This window comes from Oncorhynchus clarkii, unplaced genomic scaffold (genome assembly GCF_045791955.1).
Source record: "Oncorhynchus clarkii lewisi isolate Uvic-CL-2024 unplaced genomic scaffold, UVic_Ocla_1.0 unplaced_contig_616_pilon_pilon, whole genome shotgun sequence".
Classification (NCBI taxonomy): domain Eukaryota; kingdom Metazoa; phylum Chordata; class Actinopteri; order Salmoniformes; family Salmonidae; genus Oncorhynchus; species Oncorhynchus clarkii.
The window spans coordinates 39,708-64,919 of NW_027258246.1; the positions used below are offsets into that span (position 1 = coordinate 39,708).

The 25,212-nt window shown below is 38.1% G+C and overlaps 1 protein-coding gene across 4 annotated transcripts in view; it reads right to left on the minus strand.

The window, feature by feature from the left end:
- The window catches only part of LOC139396241 (mitochondrial Rho GTPase 1-A), a 52,074-nt gene that overhangs the window by 20,867 nt on the left and 5,995 nt on the right, over positions 1-25,212 (minus strand). For 3 of the 4 annotated variants that reach the window (XR_011630746.1, XM_071143384.1, XM_071143385.1), the window contains exons 7-18: positions 23,301-23,402; positions 23,015-23,113; positions 22,218-22,326; positions 21,127-21,247; positions 20,514-20,598; positions 20,059-20,204; positions 19,764-19,864; positions 19,436-19,566; positions 18,949-19,032; positions 18,420-18,542; positions 17,854-18,056; positions 15,642-15,764 (exon numbers count right to left, since the gene is read on the minus strand). Coding sequence is in view for 3 of the 4 variants with exons in the window: in XM_071143384.1 (XP_070999485.1) it covers positions 15,642-15,764; positions 17,854-18,056; positions 18,420-18,542; positions 18,949-19,032; positions 19,436-19,566; positions 19,764-19,864; positions 20,059-20,204; positions 20,514-20,598; positions 21,127-21,247; positions 22,218-22,326; positions 23,015-23,113; positions 23,301-23,402 (1,427 nt within the window). In the remaining variant the exon portion in view is untranslated. The remainder of the gene's footprint in view (positions 1-15,641; positions 15,765-17,853; positions 18,057-18,419; positions 18,543-18,948; positions 19,033-19,435; positions 19,567-19,763; positions 19,865-20,058; positions 20,205-20,513; positions 20,599-21,126; positions 21,248-22,217; positions 22,327-23,014; positions 23,114-23,300; positions 23,403-25,212) is intronic. The other variant, XM_071143386.1, reaches the window with a different exon arrangement.

Here is a 25,212-nt window from a genome sequence, read left to right on the forward strand (position 1 = left end):
TTATGTTACCTTACAGCTGACCTATAGTATTATGATACCTTACAGCTGACCTATTGTATTATGATACCTTACAGTAGACCTATAGTATTATGATACCTTACAGCAGACCTATAGTATTATGTTACCTTACAGTAGACCTATAGTATTATGATACCTTACAGTAGACCTATAGTATTATGTTACATTACAGCAGACCTATAGTATTATGTTACCTTACAGCTGACCTATAGTATTATGTTACCTTACAGTAGACCTATAGTATTATGTTACCTTACAGCTGACCTATAGTATTATGTTACCTTACAGCTGACCTATAGTATTATGATACCTTACAGTAGACCTATAGTATTATGATACCTTACAGCAGACCTATAGTATTATGTTACCTTACAGTAGACCTATAGTATTATGTTACCTTACAGCAGACCTATAGTATTATGTTACCTTACAGTAGACCTATAGTATTATGTTACTTACAGTAGACCTATAGTATTATGATACCTTACAGTAGACCTATAGTATTATGTTACCTTACAGTAGACCTATCGTATTATGATACCTTACAGCTGACCTATAGTATTATGTTACCTTACAGTAGACCTATAGTATTATGTTACCTTACAGCTGACCTATAGTATTATGTTACCTTACAGTAGACCTATAGTATTATGATACCTTACAGCATACCTATAGTATTATGTTACCTTACAGTAGACCTATAGTATTATGTTACCTTACAGTAGACCTATAGTATTATGTTACCTTACAGTAGACCTATAGTATTATGTTACTTACAGTAGACCTATAGTATTATGTTACCTTACAGCTGACCTATAGTATTATGTTACCTTACAGTAGACCTATAGTATTATGTTACCTTACAGCTGACCTATAGTATTATGTTACCTTACAGTAGACCTATAGTATTATGATACCTTACAGCATACCTATAGTATTATGTTACCTTACAGCTGACCTATAGTATTATGATACCTTACAGCAGACCTATAGTATTATGTTACCTTACAGCTGACCTATAGTATTATGTTACCTTACAGTAGACCTATAGTATTATGATACCTTACAGTAGACCTATAGTATTATGTTACCTTACAGCTGACCTATAGTATTATGATACCTTACAGCAGACCTATAGTATTATGTTACCTTACAGTAAACCTATAGTATTATGTTACCTTACAGTAAACCTATAGTATTATGTTACCTTACAGCTGACCTATAGTATTCTGTTACCTTACAGCTGACCTATAGTATTATGATACCTTACAGCTGACCTATAGTATTATGTTACCTTACAGCAGACCTATAGTATTATGATACCTTACAGCTGACCTATAGTATTATGTTACCTTACAGCAGACCTATAGTATTATGTTACCTTACAGTAGACCTATAGTATTATGTTACCTTACAGCTGACCTATAGTATTATGTTACCTTACAGTAGACCTATAGTATTATGTTACCTTACAGTAGACCTATAGTATTATGTTACCTTACAGCAGACCTATAGTATTATGTTACCTTACAGCTGACCTATTGTATTATGTTACCTTACAGCAGACCTATAGTATTATGATACCTTACAGCAGACCTATAGTATTATGTTACCTTACAGCAGACCTATAGTATTATGATACCTTACAGTAGACCTATTGTATTATGATACCTTACAGTAGACCTATAGTATTATGTTACCTTACAGCAGACCTATAGTATTATGATACCTTACAGTAGACCTATTGTATTATGATACCTTACAGCAGACCTATAGTATTATGATACCTTACAGTAAACCTATAGTATTATGTTACCTTACAGCAGACCTATAGTATTATGTTACCTTACAGTAAACCTATAGTATTATGTTACCTTACAGTAGACCTATAGTATTATGATACCTTACAGTAGACCTATAGTATTATGATACCTTACAGCTGACCTATAGTATTATGTTACCTTACAGCAGACCTATAGTATTATGTTACCTTACAGTAGACCTATAGTATTATGTTACCTTACAGCTGACCTATAGTATTATGTTACCTTACAGCAGACCTATAGTATTATGTTACCTTACAGCAGACCTATAGTATTATGTTACCTTACAGCTGACCTATAGTATTATGTTACCTTACAGCAGACCTATAGTATTATGTTACCTTACAGTAGACCTATAGTATTATGTTACCTTACAGCTGACCTATAGTATTATGTATGATACCTTACAGCTGACCTATAGTATTATGTTACCTTACAGCTGACCTATGGTATTATGTTACCTTACAGCAGACCTATAGTATTATGTTACCTTACAGCTGACCTATAGTATTATGATACCTTACAGCTGACCTATTGTATTATGATACCTTACAGTAGACCTATAGTATTATGATACCTTACAGCAGACCTATAGTATTATGTTACCTTACAGTAGACCTATAGTATTATGATACCTTACAGTAGACCTATAGTATTATGTTACCTTACAGCAGACCTATAGTATTATGATACCTTACAGTAGACCTATTGTATTATGATACCTTACAGTAGACCTATAGTATTATGTTACCTTACAGCAGACCTATAGTATTATGATACCTTACAGTAGACCTATTGTATTATGATACCTTACAGCAGACCTATAGTATTATGATACCTTACAGTAAACCTATAGTATTATGTTACCTTACAGCAGACCTATAGTATTATGTTACCTTACAGTAAACCTATAGTATTATGTTACCTTACAGTAGACCTATAGTATTATGATACCTTACAGTAGACCTATAGTATTATGATACCTTACAGCTGACCTATAGTATTATGTTACCTTACAGCAGACCTATAGTATTATGTTACCTTACAGTAGACCTATAGTATTATGTTACCTTACAGCTGACCTATAGTATTATGTTACCTTACAGCAGACCTATAGTATTATGTTACCTTACAGCAGACCTATAGTATTATGTTACCTTACAGCTGACCTATAGTATTATGTTACCTTACAGCAGACCTATAGTATTATGTTACCTTACAGTAGACCTATAGTATTATGTTACCTTACAGCTGACCTATAGTATTATGTATGATACCTTACAGCTGACCTATAGTATTATGTTACCTTACAGCTGACCTATGGTATTATGTTACCTTACAGCAGACCTATAGTATTATGTTACCTTACAGCTGACCTATAGTATTATGATACCTTACAGCTGACCTATTGTATTATGATACCTTACAGTAGACCTATAGTATTATGATACCTTACAGCAGACCTATAGTATTATGTTACCTTACAGTAGACCTATAGTATTATGATACCTTACAGTAGACCTATAGTATTATGTTACCTTACAGCAGACCTATAGTATTATGTTACCTTACAGCTGACCTATAGTATTATGTTACCTTACAGTAGACCTATAGTATTATGTTACCTTACAGCTGACCTATAGTATTATGTTACCTTACAGCTGACCTATAGTATTATGATACCTTACAGCTGACCTATTGTATTATGATACCTTACAGTAGACCTATAGTATTATGATACCTTACAGCAGACCTATAGTATTATGTTACCTTACAGTAGACCTATAGTATTATGATACCTTACAGTAGACCTATAGTATTATGTTACCTTACAGCAGACCTATAGTATTATGTTACCTTACAGCTGACCTATAGTATTATGTTACCTTACAGCAGACCTATAGTATTATGTTACCTTACAGCTGACCTATAGTATTATGTTACCTTACAGTAGACCTATAGTATTATGTTACCTTACAGTAGACCTATAGTATTAGGTTACCTTACAGTAGACCTATAGTATTATGTTACCTTACAGCTGACCTATAGTATTATGATACCTTACAGCAGACCTATAGTATTATGTTACCTTACAGTAGACCTATAGTATTATGTTACCTTACAGCAGACCTATAGTATTATGTTACCTTACAGCAGACCTATAGTATTATGTTACCTTACAGTAGACCTATAGTATTATGTTACTTACAGTAGACCTATAGTATTATGATACCTTACAGTAGACCTATAGTATTATGTTACCTTACAGTAGACCTATAGTATTATGATACCTTACAGTAGACCTATAGTATTATGATACCTTACAGCTGACCTATAGTATTATGATACCTTACAGTAGACCTATAGTATTATGATACCTTACAGTAGACCTATAGTATTATGTTACCTTACAGTAGACCTATCGTATTATGATACCTTACAGCTGACCTATAGTATTATGTTACCTTACAGTAGACCTATAGTATTATGTTACCTTACAGCTGACCTATAGTATTATGTTACCTTACAGTAGACCTATAGTATTATGATACCTTACAGCATACCTATAGTATTATGTTACCTTACAGTAGACCTATAGTATTATGTTACCTTACAGCAGACCTATAGTATTATGTTACCTTACAGTAGACCTATAGTATTATGTTACTTACAGTAGACCTATAGTATTATGTTACCTTACAGCTGACCTATAGTATTATGTTACCTTACAGCAGACCTATAGTATTATGATACCTTACAGCAGACCTATAGTATTATGTTACCTTACAGCTGACCTATAGTATTATGTTACCTTACAGTAGACCTATAGTATTATGATACCTTACAGTAGACCTATAGTATTATGTTACCTTACAGCTGACCTATAGTATTATGTTACCTTACAGTAGACCTATAGTATTATGTTACCTTACAGCAGACCTATAGTATTATGTTACCTTACAGTAGACCTATAGTATTATGTTACCTTACAGCTGACCTATAGTATTATGATACCTTACAGCTGACCTATAGTATTATGTTACCTTACAGCAGACCTATAGTATTATGTTACCTTACAGTAGACCTATAGTATTATGTTACCTTACAGCTGACCTATAGTATTATGTTACCTTACAGTAGACCTATAGTATTATGTTACCTTACAGTTGACCTATAGTATTATGTTACCTTACAGCAGACCTATAGTATTATGATACCTTACAGTAAACCTATAGTATTATGTTACCTTACAGCAGACCTATAGTATTATGTTACCTTACAGTAGACCTATAGTATTATGATACCTTACAGCAGACCTATAGTATTATGTTACCTTACAGCTGACCTATAGTATTATGTTACCTTACAGCAGACCTATAGTATTATGTTACCTTACAGTAGACCTATAGTATTATGATACCTTACAGTAGACCTATAGTATTATGTTACCTTACAGCTGACCTATAGTATTATGTTACCTTACAGCTGACCTATAGTATTATGATACCTTACAGTAGACCTATCGTATTATGATACCTTACAGCTGACCTATAGTATTATGTTACCTTACAGTAGACCTATAGTATTATGTTACCTTACAGCTGACCTATAGTATTATGTTACCTTACAGTAGACCTATAGTATTATGATACCTTACAGCATACCTATAGTATTATGTTACCTTACAGTAGACCTATAGTATTATGTTACCTTACAGCAGACCTATAGTATTATGTTACCTTACAGTAGACCTATAGTATTATGTTACTTACAGTAGACCTATAGTATTATGTTACCTTACAGCTGACCTATAGTATTATGTTACCTTACAGTAGACCTATAGTATTATGTTACCTTACAGCTGACCTATAGTATTATGTTACCTTACAGTAGACCTATAGTATTATGATACCTTACAGCATACCTATAGTATTATGTTACCTTACAGCTGACCTATAGTATTATGATACCTTACAGCAGACCTATAGTATTATGTTACCTTACAGCTGACCTATAGTATTATGTTACCTTACAGTAGACCTATAGTATTATGATACCTTACAGTAGACCTATAGTATTATGTTACCTTACAGCTGACCTATAGTATTATGATACCTTACAGCAGACCTATAGTATTATGTTACCTTACAGTAAACCTATAGTATTATGTTACCTTACAGTAAACCTATAGTATTATGTTACCTTACAGCTGACCTATAGTATTCTGTTACCTTACAGCTGACCTATAGTATTATGATACCTTACAGCTGACCTATAGTATTATGTTACCTTACAGCAGACCTATAGTATTATGATACCTTACAGCTGACCTATAGTATTATGTTACCTTACAGCAGACCTATAGTATTATGTTACCTTACAGTAGACCTATAGTATTATGTTACCTTACAGCTGACCTATAGTATTATGTTACCTTACAGTAGACCTATAGTATTATGTTACCTTACAGTAGACCTATAGTATTATGTTACCTTACAGCAGACCTATAGTATTATGTTACCTTACAGCTGACCTATTGTATTATGTTACCTTACAGCAGACCTATAGTATTATGATACCTTACAGCAGACCTATAGTATTATGATACCTTACAGCAGACCTATAGTATTATGTTACCTTACAGCAGACCTATAGTATTATGATACCTTACAGTAGACCTATTGTATTATGATACCTTACAGTAGACCTATAGTATTATGTTACCTTACAGCAGACCTATAGTATTATGATACCTTACAGCAGACCTATAGTATTATGATACCTTACAGTAAACCTATAGTATTATGTTACCTTACAGCAGACCTATAGTATTATGTTACCTTACAGTAAACCTATAGTATTATGTTACCTTACAGTAGACCTATAGTATTATGATACCTTACAGTAGACCTATAGTATTATGATACCTTACAGCTGACCTATAGTATTATGTTACCTTACAGCAGACCTATAGTATTATGTTACCTTACAGTAGACCTATAGTATTATGTTACCTTACAGCTGACCTATAGTATTATGTTACCTTACAGCAGACCTATAGTATTATGTTACCTTACAGCAGACCTATAGTATTATGTTACCTTACAGCTGACCTATAGTATTATGTTACCTTACAGCAGACCTATAGTATTATGTTACCTTACAGTAGACCTATAGTATTATGTTACCTTACAGCTGACCTATAGTATTATGTATGATACCTTACAGCTGACCTATAGTATTATGTTACCTTACAGCTGACCTATGGTATTATGTTACCTTACAGCAGACCTATAGTATTATGTTACCTTACAGCTGACCTATAGTATTATGATACCTTACAGCTGACCTATTGTATTATGATACCTTACAGTAGACCTATAGTATTATGATACCTTACAGCAGACCTATAGTATTATGTTACCTTACAGTAGACCTATAGTATTATGATACCTTACAGTAGACCTATAGTATTATGTTACCTTACAGCAGACCTATAGTATTATGTTACCTTACAGCTGACCTATAGTATTATGTTACCTTACAGTAGACCTATAGTATTATGTTACCTTACAGCTGACCTATAGTATTATGTTACCTTACAGCTGACCTATAGTATTATGATACCTTACAGCTGACCTATTGTATTATGATACCTTACAGTAGACCTATAGTATTATGATACCTTACAGCAGACCTATAGTATTATGTTACCTTACAGTAGACCTATAGTATTATGATACCTTACAGTAGACCTATAGTATTATGTTACCTTACAGCAGACCTATAGTATTATGTTACCTTACAGCTGACCTATAGTATTATGTTACCTTACAGCAGACCTATAGTATTATGTTACCTTACAGCTGACCTATAGTATTATGTTACCTTACAGTAGACCTATAGTATTATGTTACCTTACAGTAGACCTATAGTATTAGGTTACCTTACAGTAGACCTATAGTATTATGTTACCTTACAGCTGACCTATAGTATTATGATACCTTACAGCAGACCTATAGTATTATGTTACCTTACAGTAGACCTATAGTATTATGTTACCTTACAGCAGACCTATAGTATTATGTTACCTTACAGCAGACCTATAGTATTATGTTACCTTACAGTAGACCTATAGTATTATGTTACTTACAGTAGACCTATAGTATTATGATACCTTACAGTAGACCTATAGTATTATGTTACCTTACAGTAGACCTATAGTATTATGTTACTTACAGTAGACCTATAGTATTATGATACCTTACAGTAGACCTATAGTATTATGATACCTTACAGCTGACCTATAGTATTATGATACCTTACAGTAGACCTATAGTATTATGATACCTTACAGTAGACCTATAGTATTATGTTACCTTACAGTAGACCTATCGTATTATGATACCTTACAGCTGACCTATAGTATTATGTTACCTTACAGTAGACCTATAGTATTATGTTACCTTACAGCTGACCTATAGTATTATGTTACCTTACAGTAGACCTATAGTATTATGATACCTTACAGCATACCTATAGTATTATGTTACCTTACAGTAGACCTATAGTATTATGTTACCTTACAGCAGACCTATAGTATTATGTTACCTTACAGTAGACCTATAGTATTATGTTACTTACAGTAGACCTATAGTATTATGTTACCTTACAGCTGACCTATAGTATTATGTTACCTTACAGCAGACCTATAGTATTATGATACCTTACAGCAGACCTATAGTATTATGTTACCTTACAGCTGACCTATAGTATTATGTTACCTTACAGTAGACCTATAGTATTATGATACCTTACAGTAGACCTATAGTATTATGTTACCTTACAGCTGACCTATAGTATTATGTTACCTTACAGTAGACCTATAGTATTATGTTACCTTACAGCAGACCTATAGTATTATGTTACCTTACAGTAGACCTATAGTATTATGTTACCTTACAGCTGACCTATAGTATTATGATACCTTACAGCTGACCTATAGTATTATGTTACCTTACAGCAGACCTATAGTATTATGTTACCTTACAGTAGACCTATAGTATTATGTTACCTTACAGCTGACCTATAGTATTATGTTACCTTACAGTAGACCTATAGTATTATGTTACCTTACAGTTGACCTATAGTATTATGTTACCTTACAGCAGACCTATAGTATTATGATACCTTACAGTAAACCTATAGTATTATGTTACCTTACAGCAGACCTATAGTATTATGTTACCTTACAGTAGACCTATAGTATTATGTTACCTTACAGTAAACCTATAGTATTATGTTACCTTACAGTTGACCTATAGTATTATGTTACCTTACAGCAGACCTATAGTATTATGATACCTTACAGTAAACCTATAGTATTATGTTACCTTACAGCAGACCTATAGTATTATGTTACCTTACAGTAAACCTATAGTATTATGATACCTTACAGCTGACCTATAGTATTATGATACCTTACAGCTGACCTATAGTATTATGTTACCTTACAGCTGACCTATAGTATTATGTTACCTTACAGTAGACCTATAGTATTATGTTACCTTACAGCTGACCTATAGTATTATGTTACCTTACAGCAGACCTATAGTATTATGTTACCTTACAGCTGACCTATAGTATTATGATACCTTACAGCTGACCTATAGTATTATGTTACCTTACAGCTGACCTATAGTATTATGTTACCTTACAGTAGACCTATAGTATTATGATACCTTACAGCAGACCTATAGTATTATGATACCTTACAGTAGACCTATAGTATTATGTTACCTTACAGCAGACCTATAGTATTATGTTACCTTACAGTAGACCTATAGTATTATGTTACCTTACAGCTGACCTATTGTATTATGATACCTTACAGCTGACCTATTGTATTATGTTACCTTACAGCAGACCTATAGTATTATGATACCTTACAGCAGACCTATAGTATTATGATACCTTACAGCAGACCTATAGTATTATGTTACCTTACAGCAGACCTATAGTATTATGTTACCTTACAGTAGACCTATAGTATTATGTTACCTTACAGCTGACCTATAGTATTATGTTACCTTACAGTAGACCTATAGTATTATGTTACCTTACAGTAGACCTATAGTATTATGTTACCTTACAGCAGACCTATAGTATTATGTTACCTTACAGTAGACCTATAGTATTAAGTTACCTTACAGTAGACCTATAGTATTATGTTACCTTACAGTAGACCTATAGTATTATGTTACCTTACAGCAGACCTATAGTATTATGTTACCTTACAGCTGACCTATTGTATTATGATACCTTACAGCTGACCTATTGTATTATGTTACCTTACAGCAGACCTATAGTATTATGATACCTTACAGCAGACCTATAGTATTATGATACCTTACAGCAGACCTATAGTATTATGTTACCTTACAGCAGACCTATAGTATTATGTTACCTTACAGTAGACCTATAGTATTATGTTACCTTACAGCTGACCTATAGTATTATGTTACCTTACAGTAGACCTATAGTATTATGTTACCTTACAGTAGACCTATAGTATTATGTTACCTTACAGCAGACCTATAGTATTATGTTACCTTACAGTAGACCTATAGTATTATGATACCTTACAGTAGACCTATAGTATTATGTTACCTTACAGCTGACCTATAGTATTATGTTACCTTACAGCTGACCTATAGTATTATGTTACCTTACAGCTGACCTATAGTATTATGTTACCTTACAGCAGACCTATAGTATTATGTTACCTTACAGTAGACCTATAGTATTATGTTACCTTACAGCTGACCTATAGTATTATGTATGATACCTTACAGCTGACCTATAGTATTATGTTACCTTACAGCTGACCTATAGTATTATGTTACCTTACAGTAGACCTATAGTATTATGATACCTTACAGCAGACCTATAGTATTATGTTACCTTACAGTAGACCTATAGTATTATGATACCTTACAGTAGACCTATAGTATTATGTTACCTTACAGCAGACCTATAGTATTATGTTACCTTACAGCTGACCTATAGTATTATGTTACCTTACAGTAGACCTATAGTATTATGTTACCTTACAGTAGACCTATAGTATTATGTTACCTTACAGTAGACCTATAGTATTATGTTACCTTACAGTAGACCTATAGTATTATGTTACCTTACAGCAGACCTATAGTATTATGTTACCTTACAGCTGACCTATAGTATTATGTTACCTTACAGCTGACCTATAGTATTATGATACCTTACAGCAGACCTATAGTATTATGTTACCTTACAGTAGACCTATAGTATTATGTTACCTTACAGCAGACCTATAGTATTATGTTACCTTACAGCAGACCTATAGTATTATGTTACCTTACAGTAGACCTATAGTATTATGTTACTTACAGTAGACCTATAGTATTATGATACCTTACAGTAGACCTATAGTATTATGATACCTTACAGCTGACCTATAGTATTATGATACCTTACAGTAGACCTATAGTATTATGATACCTTACAGTAGACCTATAGTATTATGTTACCTTACAGTAGACCTATAGTATTATGATACCTTACAGCTGACCTATAGTATTATGTTACCTTACAGTAGACCTATAGTATTATGTTACCTTACAGCTGACCTATAGTATTATGTTACCTTACAGTAGACCTATAGTATTATGATACCTTACAGCATACCTATAGTATTATGTTACCTTACAGTAGACCTATAGTATTATGTTACCTTACAGCAGACCTATAGTATTATGTTACCTTACAGTAGACCTATAGTATTATGTTACTTACAGTAGACCTATAGTATTATGTTACCTTACAGCTGACCTATAGTATTATGTTACCTTACAGTAGACCTATAGTATTATGTTACCTTACAGCTGACCTATAGTATTATGTTACCTTACAGTAGACCTATAGTATTATGTTACCTTACAGCAGACCTATAGTATTATGTTACCTTACAGTAGACCTATAGTATTATGTTACCTTACAGCTGACCTATAGTATTATGTTACCTTACAGTAGACCTATAGTATTATGTTACCTTACAGTAGACCTATAGTATTATGTTACCTTACAGTAGACCTATAGTATTATGTTACCTTACAGCTGACCTATAGTATTATGATACCTTACAGTAAACCTATAGTATTATGTTACCTTACAGTAGACCTATAGTATTATGATACCTTACAGCAGACCTATAGTATTATGTTACCTTACAGCTGACCTATTGTATTATGATACCTTACAGCTGACCTATTGTATTATGTTACCTTACAGCAGACCTATAGTATTATGTTACCTTACAGTAAACCTATAGTATTATGATACCTTACAGCTGACCTATAGTATTATGATACCTTACAGCAGACCTATAGTATTATGATACCTTACAGTAGACCTATAGTATTATGTTACCTTACAGTAGACCTATAGTATTATGTTACCTTACAGTAGACCTATAGTATTATGTTACCTTACAGCTGACCTATAGTATTATGTTACCTTACAGTAGACCTATAGTATTATGATACCTTACAGCTGACCTATAGTATTATGTTACTTACAGCTGACCTATAGTATTATGTTACTTACAGCAGACCTATAGTATTATGTTACCTTACAGCTGACCTATACCTTCGCCCAGGGGTTCCCAAACTTTTTTACTCTGGGCCTCTTCCAACATCATGTCTATTTCTAAGGGCACAAGCACTGTTCATGACACAAACTGTTCACACCTCTCTTGTTGGTGGAGAGAATTTTGCAAGTTTAAAGCTTATTTCCTGCAATTCTAAAAAAAATTGTCATAGTGTTCAAAGAACATTTTGCAGTTTTAAAGCAAATTTTCTTGCAATTCTACACATTTTGCCATGTCTAATGTATATTTCTGTGATATTTGAGTGGCAAAAAAATTGAACAATATCTATGGGCAAAAAAAACCTAAATAAAAACACATCTGACATGGGCTAGTTGATCTGGATATTTCTGACAAGTAATAAATAGCTCTAAGTTATGCAATGACTGACATGACAAGAGGAACTGATGATGCACTACCCAATTTTGAAAATGTACCTTGTGCATTCTACTGTTATAACTTTCAAGAGTAAGTTTAAAGCCGGACTGAGTTCCTTTATTTTTGGATCACTACCTTAGCCTACAGTGTTTCCCCAGTATTTATTTAGCCGCGGCGCACCACCACTGCTAAACTGTTGCCGCGGCGCACCACCACTGCTAAACTGTTGCCGCCAAACCAAAAATATATATATATATATATATATATACATACACACACACACAGTTGAAGTCGGAAGTTTACATACACTTAGGTTGGAGTCATTAAAACTCATTTTTCAACCACTCCACAAATTCCTTGTTAACAAACTATAGTTTTGGCAAGTCGGTTAGGACATCTACTTTGTGCATGACACAAGACATTTTTCCAACAATTGTTTACATACAGATTATTTCACTTATAATTCACTGTATCACAACTCCAGTGGGTCAGAAGTTTACAGGCACTAAGTTGACTGTGCCTTTAAACAGCTTGGAAAATTCCAGAAAATGATGTCATGGCTTTACAAGCTTCTGATAGGCTAATTGACATCATTTGAGTCAATTGGAGGTGTACCTGAGGATGTAGTTCAAGGCCTACCTTCAAACTCAGTGCCTCTTTGTTTGACACCATGGGAAAATCAAAAGAAATCAGCCAAGGCCTCAGAAAAAAAATGGCAGACCTCCACAAGTCTGGTTCATCCTTGGGAGCAATTTCCAAAAGCCTGAATGTACCACGTTCATCTGTGCAAACAATAGTACGCCAGTATAAACACCATGGGACCATGCAGCCATCATACCGCTCAGGAAGGAGACGCATTCTGTCTCCTAGAGATGAACGTACTTTGGTGCGGAAAATGCAAATCAATCACAGAACAGCAAAGGACCTTGTGAAGATGCTGGAGGAAACAGGTACAAAAGTATCCACAGTAAAACCAGTCCTATATCAACATAACCTTAAAGGCCGCTCAGCAAGGAAGAAGCCACTGCTCCAAAACCGCCATAAAAAAGCCAGCCTACGGTTTGCAACTACACATGGGGACAAAGATTGTACTTTTTGGAGAAATGTCCTCTGGTCTGATGAAACAAAAATGGAACTGTTTGGCCATATTGACCATCGCTATGTTTGGAGGAAAAAGAGGGAGGCTTGCAAGCCGAAGAACACCATCCCAACCGTGAAGCACGAGGGTGGCAGCATCATGTTGTGGGGGTGCTTTGCTGCAGGAGGGACCCTTCACAAAATAGATAGCATCATGAGGCAGGAAAATGATGTGGATATATTGAAGCAACATCTCAAGACATCAGTCAGGAAGTTAAAGCTTGGTCGCAAATGGGTCTTCCAAATGAACAATGACCCCAAACATAGTTCCAAAGTTGTGACAAAATGGCTTAAGGACAACAAAGTCAAGGTATTGGAGTGGCCATCACAAAGCCCTGACCTCAATCCCATAGAAAAAGTGTGGGCAGAACTGAAAAAGCGTGTGCGAGCAAAGAGGCCAACAAACCTGACTCAGTTCCACCAGCTCTGTCAGGAGGAATGGGCCAAAATTCACCCAACTTATTGTGGGAAGCTTGTGGAAGGATACCCAAAACGTTTGACCCAAGTTAAAGAATTTAAAAGGTAATGCTACCAAATACTATTTGAGTGTATGTAAACTTCTGACCCACTGGGAATGTGATGAAAGAAATGTGTGATGAATGTGATGAAAGAAATGTGATGAAAGAAAGCTGAAATAAATCATTCTCTCTACTATTATTCTGACATTTCACATTCTTAATAAAGTGGTGATCCTAACTGACCTAAGACATGGAATCTTTACTAGGATTAAATGTCAGGAATTGTGAAAAACTGAGTTTAAATGTATTTGGCTAAGGTGTATGTAAACTTCTGACTTCAACTGTATGTATATACACACACACACACACACACACACACACACACACACACTTCTTTGAAAAACGCTTTCAGTTTAAACTTAAAACGACTAAAACCAGACAAAGTTTGTAGAAAAGATAATTAACCTTTATATATTTTATAATATAATCTTTGAGAACTAGAAAATCAACAAAATAAAAGCTTGATCTAATTTTGGAGTACTTTAGGCATGGCACATGCCTAATGCCCAGGAGCCCTGATTTGGATACCCATTGATTTTGTTTGAGTATAAGAACACAGAATTAACATTGAGGGGCAACACTGGCTGCATTGGACTGAGCTCTCTTGTTACTGAGCTCTCGTTGTAAGAGAGATGGGGACAGAGAGATGGGGACAGAGAGATGGGGATAGAAGCAGCTTGGACAATCCACTTGATTGAGTTAAAACAAATAAGGAGAGCAAATAAATGGAGTCTTGAAACCTCCTTGTCAACTCTATAGCCGATATGAGTACTTGGAATACAGTCTTATAAACCCACCCATAGAATCATTTGAAATTCAATGGAGATGTGCAAATCAGGCCTGGAGATCGAAATAAGATCTCAGAATTTAAACTTTTTTCCAGTTTTCCATTGTGGATATGCAGTGTAAACCTGACTATGAGGAAGCATTGAGGGAGAAGAGGAGAAAAACCTTCACCCATGTTAGAAAGCTAGGGTCTCCCGCCTCATGGGGGAGAGAGAGAGAGAGAGAGAGAGAGTGAGAACGAGAGAGAGAGAGAGAGGACGGGCTGTTAAACACTACAGTATTTACAGTATGGACCTGTTCAGAACAACACTGTAGAATTTGGCCTTTATATTTGTCAGTAGCTGGGACCGGAGGATGTTCTGACAGATGCAGAAGGTACACCTGTTGCAGGTACACATGCAGCGGAGCTTGGCGTGGCTGAGGAGACACAATCACAACACACGCACGCACATACAAACACACAAAGATGAAGTCAGATCCACATTTGTACACGTTTCCATGGAAACATCACTGTGGGATGGCAGAACCCTGAAAGACAGACCCTGTTCTAGCACCAGATGGGGGGGGGGCTTGGACTTTGGGTGACTGAGTTATGAAATAATAACTCCATCACTAACAAAGGCAAAGAAGATTGGTTATTACTTTACTAAGTACTGTAATACAGAGAAAGTGGTAAGAACTAAGTACTGAGCATTATGAAAGTTGCATAGCTTGAGAAACATTCTTCACATACATACATACATACATACATACAGAAGGAGACATGTCCTCTATAATAACATACAGAAGGAGACATGTCCTCTGTAATAACATACAGAAGGAGACATGTCCTCTGTAATAACATACAGAAGGAGACATGTCCTCTGTAATAACATACAGAAGGAGACATGTCCTCTGTAATAACATACAGAAGGAGACATGTCCTCTGTAATAACATATAGAAGGAGACATGTCCTCTGTAATAACATACAGAAGGAGACATGTTCTCTGTAATAACATACAGAAGGAGACATGTCCTCTGTAATAACATACAGAAGGAGACATGTCCTCTGTAATAACATATAGAAGGAGACATGTCCTCTGTAATAACATACACCTTTCATTAGTGGTAATACCACAATCATCCTTAGGTAGAAGAGGGGAAAAGCCACAGAGAATGAAGGAAATAGTGACAAAGTGATGAGAAAGTTCAGGGTAATTCAATAAAAACAGCTAACCCGTCTCAGAATCTCCAGATTGACCATTAAAATACATGGAACTAAACCATTATAATCGTACCTGTTGGCCTGGGTTATATAGCATGAATCACTCTGACCTACAGTCGATCTGCAGCCTGAGACGGTACTGAAACAGTCCGTACCAAATCCCCAACGAACGCAGAATAATAGTAGTGCCCTAACTACATAAAGAACTCTGTTCACTATCAAGAGAGATGTCTGAAACAGGTGAAGCACTGTAATGTATAGAGCAGAAGCTGCTGATGATTTCTGTCAAAAGATTTCCATCCTAGAGTCCAGTCATTTGAAGAGCAAGGGCCTGGATTCTTAGCTATAGGGCTCTATACCTTGGGAAAGACAATGCTTTTAACATTAGATAACGGGAGTTCTTCCCTGTAAAGCGGAGATTTAAGGCTCAATTAAATGGACATTAATCTAATCCAATGGATAATCTCTTAAATAAAGTACAAGACTAACTCCACCTCTCATAGAGAATGAATGGTTAAGACTGTCAACAAGTCAATAAAACCCATTCAGTACAGCTGACTGGGGAGACTTCCTTCAAGGCCAAAGGATTTTCAGTGGATTACCTTCGTTTTGGGACTTAAAATGGCCTAGTCATCACCTTACAGTACCACAACACATTGACAGTTGCCAACGCTAAGGAACTGAAATAAAACAGCACCTAAAATATCTCACCCTCTCAGGAAGAAGCAGCTTAATGTAGGACTAGAGAGGACGGGAGACATGGAGGACAGTGGAGGGCTGGGCTCACCCCTGCTCATACACAGGGGATCAATAGAAAGCCAGGGGTGTCTGGAGACATCATACAGGACGTAACGAGGTCACAGAGGGCTGGCTGGAGGAAAAGACTACGAGGTGACGGTGAAGTCAGAGGATGGAATTAGGACCACTATGGTCTTTGAGGGGACTATACTCACGGGTACATGGCCATGGTGGTGAGTTTGGTGTAGAGGTCTTTGAGGGGACTATACTCACGGGTACATGGCCATGGTGGTGAGTTTGGTGTAGAGGTCTTTGAGGGGACTATACTCACGGGTACATGGCCATGGTGGTGAGTTTGGTGTAGAGGTCTTTGAGGGGACTATACTCACGGGTACATGGCCATGGTGGTGAGTTTGGTGTAGAGGTCTTTGAGGGGACTATACTCACGGGTACATGGCCATGGTGGTGAGTTTGGTGTAGAGGTCTTTGAGGGGACTATACTCACGGGTACATGGCCATGGTGGTGAGTTTGGTGTAGAGGTCTTTGAGGGGACTATACTCACGGGTACATGGCCATGGTGGTGAGTTTGGTGTAGAGGTCCTTGTTGGGGGCGTCCACCGTGTTGCAGGTCCAGGGTTGGGGCGGGTGCAGCTTGTTCTTGCGGCAGAAGTCCAGCGGGGTCAGGCTGTAGTGCTGGCGCGCCTCGTGCAGGTCAGACTTGGAGGCGATCATCATGCACGGCGTCTTGCTGTCCATGAAGTATTGCTGTCATGGGTCAAAAGGTTCAAGTTCAGAGGTTAGTTATAAGAACAAGACGAGGTAAGGATTGTTGATATCATAACATTTTGGTAAACAGTTTCAGAAGATGAAAAGCTGAAAGCTGAGAAGTCCCTCTATTCCAGGTTAGTGAATCAAGGATCAGGGCCCATATTCACAAAGCATCTCAAGTGGAGTGCTGATCTAGGATCAGTTTAGCCTTTTAGATCATAACGAATAGGATTACATGGACAGGGAGGGACCTGATCCAAGATCAGTCCTCCTACTATAGACATGTGGTGAATACAGGCCCAGGACTAAACTAAGGACGGATGGATTTGATACAGTTTGTCAGTTAGGTACTGTACACACCTTGTAGACCTTGGCACAGTACTCAAAGGAGCGCGGGTTGTTGACATCATACACCAAACAGACCACGTCACACGCCAGGTCCTCCTCTGAGAGGAAGTCAAAGTCTGGCATCACCTCATGAAGCTACAGGGAGACAAAAGAGGAGAGAAGCGGGGAGGAGAGAGGGGTGAAGAGGAGAGAGGGGTGAAGAGGAGAGAGGGGTGAAGAGGAGAGAGGGGTGAAGAGGGGTGAAGAGGAGAGAGGGGTGAAGAGGAGAGAGGGGTGAAGAGGGGAGAAGGGGGAAATAGTTGAGACCATTCAATGTCAACGTTTCAGCAGAAAGGCCTCTCTAATATTCACTGTGTCACACTGAACATATTAGTTTCCAAAACATACGAGGGGAAAACACTCATGATTTACTGCTAGACAGCTGGACACATAAAACACAGTATTATAAATGATACAACTGTATTATAATCCATCTCCCGGGGTTTTAATCTTGTTACCGGGCAGAAAGCATGGATACGGGGAGAGAGATGCACAGCCTCACCAGTAAGTACTTCTCCTGGCCGTAGACATACGTGGTGTTGATGGAGTAAAACGATTTATGGTCTTCTCTGATCTTCCTCTGTTTCTGTTAAGTAATGCAGAAAAACACACATTCACCACTCCACATTGATACAACAGTACATCTTATTCCTCACTGCTAAATAGTTAAGTTTGTATAATAATAATAATAGATAGTTTGCTATGTCTTAAAGGAGTTGGTAACACAGTAAGACTGCCCAAGTCACCCTGGCTACTTAAAAGTAGCTATGAAACAGAAATGTGTGCTTAGCAGGTAGCAGTGAGCCTTCCATGGAAAAGCCAGGAACATGTACATTAGGCACCAAATTAGGAAAAAAACTGAATGAAACAGGGAGGGACTACCTGAATTTGTCCATTAAGAAAAAAACATATTTTTGCATTGCAAAACATTTTGCTGGGGTGTGCCATAATGAATACACCCCAGTTGTCCGGTAGCTCCAGGGACTCACCAGCAGGTTGCGACCCAGAAAGGCCTGCAGGAAGCTGGTCTTGCCACTCCCCCTGGCTCCCAGAATGTTACAGCGGAACACGCTGCGCTGCGTCTGCTTCTTCTGCAGGTCGATGCGCTTGTTACGGGTCACTGAGGGAGGAGAGACGGGTGAGGAACAACATATACAGATATACAGATGCATGTGCACGCAAACACACAAATACAGTGACTGTAGATTTATAGTAACTCACCACTAATTATGTTTCAAATGCACAAACAGAGAGGCCACAATAATTAACACCAATACATGACAAGCATATAAACCTAGTCACGCACGCTCACATTACCTGTGATGGCTGCTGCCTGGGACTCCTGCTCACAGATGATTGAGTAGCCAAGGTAGCCCAGGTACTCCAAGCAGCGCTGCACATCCAGGTACGTGGTTAACCTGGCCAATCAAACAATTGAAGGCCTGTTAGTGTGTGTCTGTCGGGGGGGGGGGGCTTTGGTACACATCTACGGTAGCATACGAAAGTGAAGAAGTTTGAGTTTCAGCAAAGTGCTGTATAACTGCATTACCAAATCATTCAAGTTAGACAGAGGTAACAGGTAGTGTAGTCCAGGTATGCTGGCCTAACTCACGTCCACTGTGACAGGTAACCCTGGTAGGTGATCCAGCCCTGGTCGTTGGTACACACTGTGTTGTTGACGTCGGGGCCCCAGGGCATGTAGGGAAACACTTTGAACAGGTCCTTGACTTCCTCTGGAGACAAGGCACAGTCTCTGTCCTGACACACACACACACACACACACACACACACACACACACACACACACACACACACACACACACACACACACACACACACACACACACACACACGGGTTAGGACCACTGTTCTAAAAATATGATAGCTTTGTGTAGGGCTGCAATATTCCGGTAACTTTCCCAAAAGCCGGTTGGAGGATTCCCTCCCTGCTTATTCCCTCCTGATTCCGGGAAACTTCCAACTGGGACTTTGGGAAACCCTGTGAATGTTTGTGTGTGTGAGGCAGAAGGGAACACAACAGTAGGAGTTATGTCATCCAAGACTTACTTTGTCGTGCTTGTCGAAGACACTCTGGAGGAAGAGGTACGCGTTGTGGTTGAGCTCGGTGGTGCAGTCAGCAGGTATTTTTAGCCTGGCACAGACAAGAGAACATTCCAGATTAATCTCATTAAAAGTGCTATGGCTAAACTGTCATTGTTCAAAAGGCTCACCCTGGGAAAGACCTAGTGCTGCTTGCAAGTCATAACAAGTAGTGTAAGATGCACCCACAGACAGCTTGATGGTTCAGTAGGTTTTATCAACGTTAACATCTTTGACACAGTGTAAGGAAAGTGAGAGCCTGCAGAGCAGATGTCCTTTATCTGCTATTGACTGAAACTGAATTGGGGCCAGAGAGTCATTGTTATGCTCGTCCAGCCTTACATAAATAAGCAGGTGTATATCTCCCTCTTTCTGCCCAGAGGTAAGAGTTGCCCATACGTACGGCAGGGTTGTGTTCTGTAGGCGCGAAATGGAAGAAAGTGCTCAAACACAGAGTGAAAGTTATCACTATCTACACTTGTCCAGAACAGGTGGTTTTTGTTTCCGCTGTAAAGCGTTTTACTACGATGTGCCCTAATGTACATGACCCTGGTCCAGGGGGGTTCAAGTGTCCACTCACAGGGGGAACAGGTATTCCTGGTGAAGCTCCAAGTCGTCGTCGTACCCAAACCTCCGCAGCACCGTCCAGGTGGTCTCGTGACGCCCCCTCTGGATGAAAAGCGTGTGCAGAAACAAGAACCCTAGTGGCCAATCAGGGAGAAGAATGGACACACGTCAGAGATACACCCAGACACAACGTTAGAGATGGACACAGTACACTGGTAAAGGGTTATTAAATATGTTATTCATGCATGACCTTTAGTGAAGGTTGCAGAAGAGTACAATGGAGAGAGATTGGATGAGAGAGATGGAGAGACAATAGAGAGATTGAATGAGAGAGATGGAGAGACAATAGAGATTGAATGAGAGATGGAGAGACAATAGAGAGATTGAATGAGAGAGATGGAGAGACAATAGAGAGAGATTGAATGAGAGAGATGAGAGACAATAGAGAGATTGAATGAGAGAGATGGAGAGACAATAGAGAGATTGAATGAGAGAGATGGAGAGACAATAGAGAGATTGAATGAGAGAGATGGAGAGACAGAGAGATTGAATGAGAGAGATGGAGAGACAATAGAGAGATTGAATGAGAGAGATGGAGAGACAATAGAGAGATTGAATGAGAGAGATGAGAGACAATAGAGATTGAATGAGAGAGATGAGAGACAATAGAGAGATTGAATGAGAGAGATGGAGAGACAATAGAGAGATTGAATGAGAGAGATGGAGAGACAATAGAGAGATTGAATGAGAGAGATGGAGAGACAATAGAGAGAGATTGAATGAGAGAGATGGAGAGACAATAGAGAGAGATTGAATGAGAGAGATGGAGAGACAATAGAGAGATTGAATGAGAGAGATGGAGAGACAATAGAGAGATTGAATGAGAGAGATGGAGAGACAATAGAGAGATTGAATGAGAGAGATGGAGACAATAGAGAGATTGAATGAGAGAGATGGAGAGACAATAGAGAGATTGAATGAGAGAGATGGAGAGAATAGAGAGATTGAATGAGAGAGATGGAGAGACAATAGAGAGATTGAATGAGAGAGATTATAGAGAAACGGAATGAAAGAAGGGAAGGCCTACAATGTGGTCAGTCTCACCTTTGAGAGTGAGTCCGTTGTCCTCAACGCCGTCCGTCATGTTCTTCCTCACCACGTTCTTGACATCCTCTAAGGCCTGGGGCGCCAGGGGCATGTTGAAACACGTCCTCTACCAGACACACAACACGTGTCACCCACACAGAACTACAATACCCACACATAACTACTATACCCACACAGAACTACTATACCCACACAGAACTACTATACCCACACAGAACTACTATACCCACACAGAACTACTATACCCACACAGAACTACAATACCCACACAGAACTACTATACCCACACAGAACTACTATATCCACACAGAACTACTATATCCACACAGAACTAGAGTGAAGAATGAAAGCCCACAGACAGCACAATGCTGCATCCAAGTGCTTCAACAATAAATCACTCAACACACATCACCTAAACACAACTGAACATACGTCTGGTGAGACCAAAATGGGAAAGAACCAGTCTATTCCAACAAATCTGACACAGCTACTAATGTAACGTGGTTTGGGATATATGAAGTCACAAGCAGATATGTATACAGCTTTGCACCATTTACTAGAGGACAAAAGATGCTCTGAAAGGGTTTCTAAATCAACCACCTGTCTGCAGGCTACCGGTGAACCCACTAATAACCTATCCCTCCCCCTCTCTTCCACTCATGTTAAAATAAACTGCCATTGGAAAAGGAAGTAAATCATGTTATTTCACTTCAGCCAGATAAAGACACAAGCCTGCAGCTACAGCCAAGAAAGGTTTTCCCACAAGGTTTATTTTCCCACAGTGAGGCTCCTACCTGGAAGAAGTTGAGTTCTTTGTCGTTGAGGATGCCATCGTTGTCCAGGTCCGACACTTTGAAGATGCGAGTTAGAGACTTGATGCAAGACGGCTTCATCTGAATAAACACAAAGTATACATTTGAAATATGTAAAATATGATATTCTTGGAGAGCTAAAAAGTAGATGTTGCCTGTGTACCCATGGTAGCGCTAGGAAACGTTTTGATTGCGTAACCTGACCAGGAAAAGTAACTACATAGTTAGGGTAGCTAGGGACCTGGAGTTTTCCCTCTGCCCTCCTCACCTCCTTCTCCTCTGGGCAGTACAGGGGTCCTGTAGGGTGGAGCACTGCCTTCTGGGCATAGTAGAACAGTTCTGAGATGTTCTTCAGGTTTTTGGCAGAGCACTGAGAAACACAAAGATACAGTAACCTCAAAAACAGCTGGAACAATACACTGAGAAACACAAAGATACAGTAACCTCAAAACCAGCTGGAACAATACACTGAGAAACACAAAGATACAGTAACCTCAAAACCAGCTGGAACAATACACTGAAAAACACAAAGATACTGTAACCTCAAAACCAGGTGGAACAATACACTGAGAAACACAAAAAATACAGTAACCTCAAAACCAGCTAGAACAATACACTGAAAAACACAGATACAGTAACCTCAAAACCAGCTGGAACAATACACTGAAAAACACAGATACAGTAACCTCAAAACCAGGTGGAACAATACACTGAGAAACACAAAGATACAGTAACCTCAAAACCAGCTGGAACAATACACTGAGAAACACAAAGATACAGTAACCTCAAAACCAGCTGGGACAATACACTGAAAAACACAAATATACCTAACATCAAAACCAGCTGGAACAATACACTGAGAAACACAAAGATACAGTAACCTCAAAACCAGCTGGAACAATACACAGACAAAAAGACCCCTGCTGGGGTCTAACAACCATGTATTGGAAAGTAGACAGGAAACCATTATGTTCACTTTAGTAACATCTTTAGGGTTCCCGAGTGGCGCAGCAGTCTTAAGGCACTGCATCTCAGCGCAAGAGGCGTCACTGCAGTCCCTGGTTTGAATCCGGCCATGATTGGGAGTCCCACTTGTGGACAATTGGCCCAGGGTCATTCGGGTTAGGCCGTCATTGTAAATAATAATTTGTTCTTAACTGTCTTGCCTAGTTAAATAAAAGTAACATTTACAAATTCTAAAACCATTATGGGTACTGTAGGACATCAGCCGCCACTGTTGAAATAAAGGGTTAAGCCGGCATTTCATTGTACTAAACCATGTGTATATGACAAACCATCACCTATCCCACTTCTTCAACTACTTACACAACAATTGATTCTCAATCAGCTTGAGTTGTGCATTGCAGATTTATGGTGCTTCAGTGAAAAAAAACACTCAAGCTGCAAGACCAACCTCTTAGTGGTCTAAATGAGGTCATGGAAAGCAGAACGTCATCTCTCAATGTGAAACTAGGGTCCAGAAACAGCCAGGCTATAAACCCCAGTGGCGTTGCCATGACAAGGGGCTGATTCCACACAGGGGGGAAGAGAGTGTACAGATGTTAAATATGTAGAGACTGAACAGTGTTGCATCACATACAAGTACCCATGAACCTTGTGCAGTACAACTGCATAACGGATCCTGACCAGGTTGTCACTTTAACACATCTGACTGTGTGTATTCTCTGTGTGTGTGTTCTCTGTGTGTGTGTATTCTCTGTGTGTGTGTTCTCTGTGTGTGTGTGTTCTCTGTGTGTGTGTGTTCCAACACGTCGTCCCCTCCACCTCCACTACTTTTATCCTGTAATGAATCTAGCCAGAGAGGACATGTGACTGGGTTGTCACATGAGACCAATGGAAGAGTGATGTAGCCAACTACTTTCCTCCATGATAGAAATGCATCTCAGCACACACACTCAGTCAGTCAGTAGAAAGACACAGAGGGGTCATGTTCATTAGGCACCAAATAAAACAAAGAAACTGACTGAAAAGGGCTAATTTACTATGTGGACTTGGCCAATAAATGCTTATTTTTATTTTACGTTGCAAAATGTTTTATTTTGTGTGCCATAATGAATACTGCCAGGGTCTCTGCAGCAGAAAGACAGACTCATTTACCCGCCAACAGATAACATTCTAACTGAAGTCAGGGGTTAGCTGAAACATTAGGAGTCTCCCAG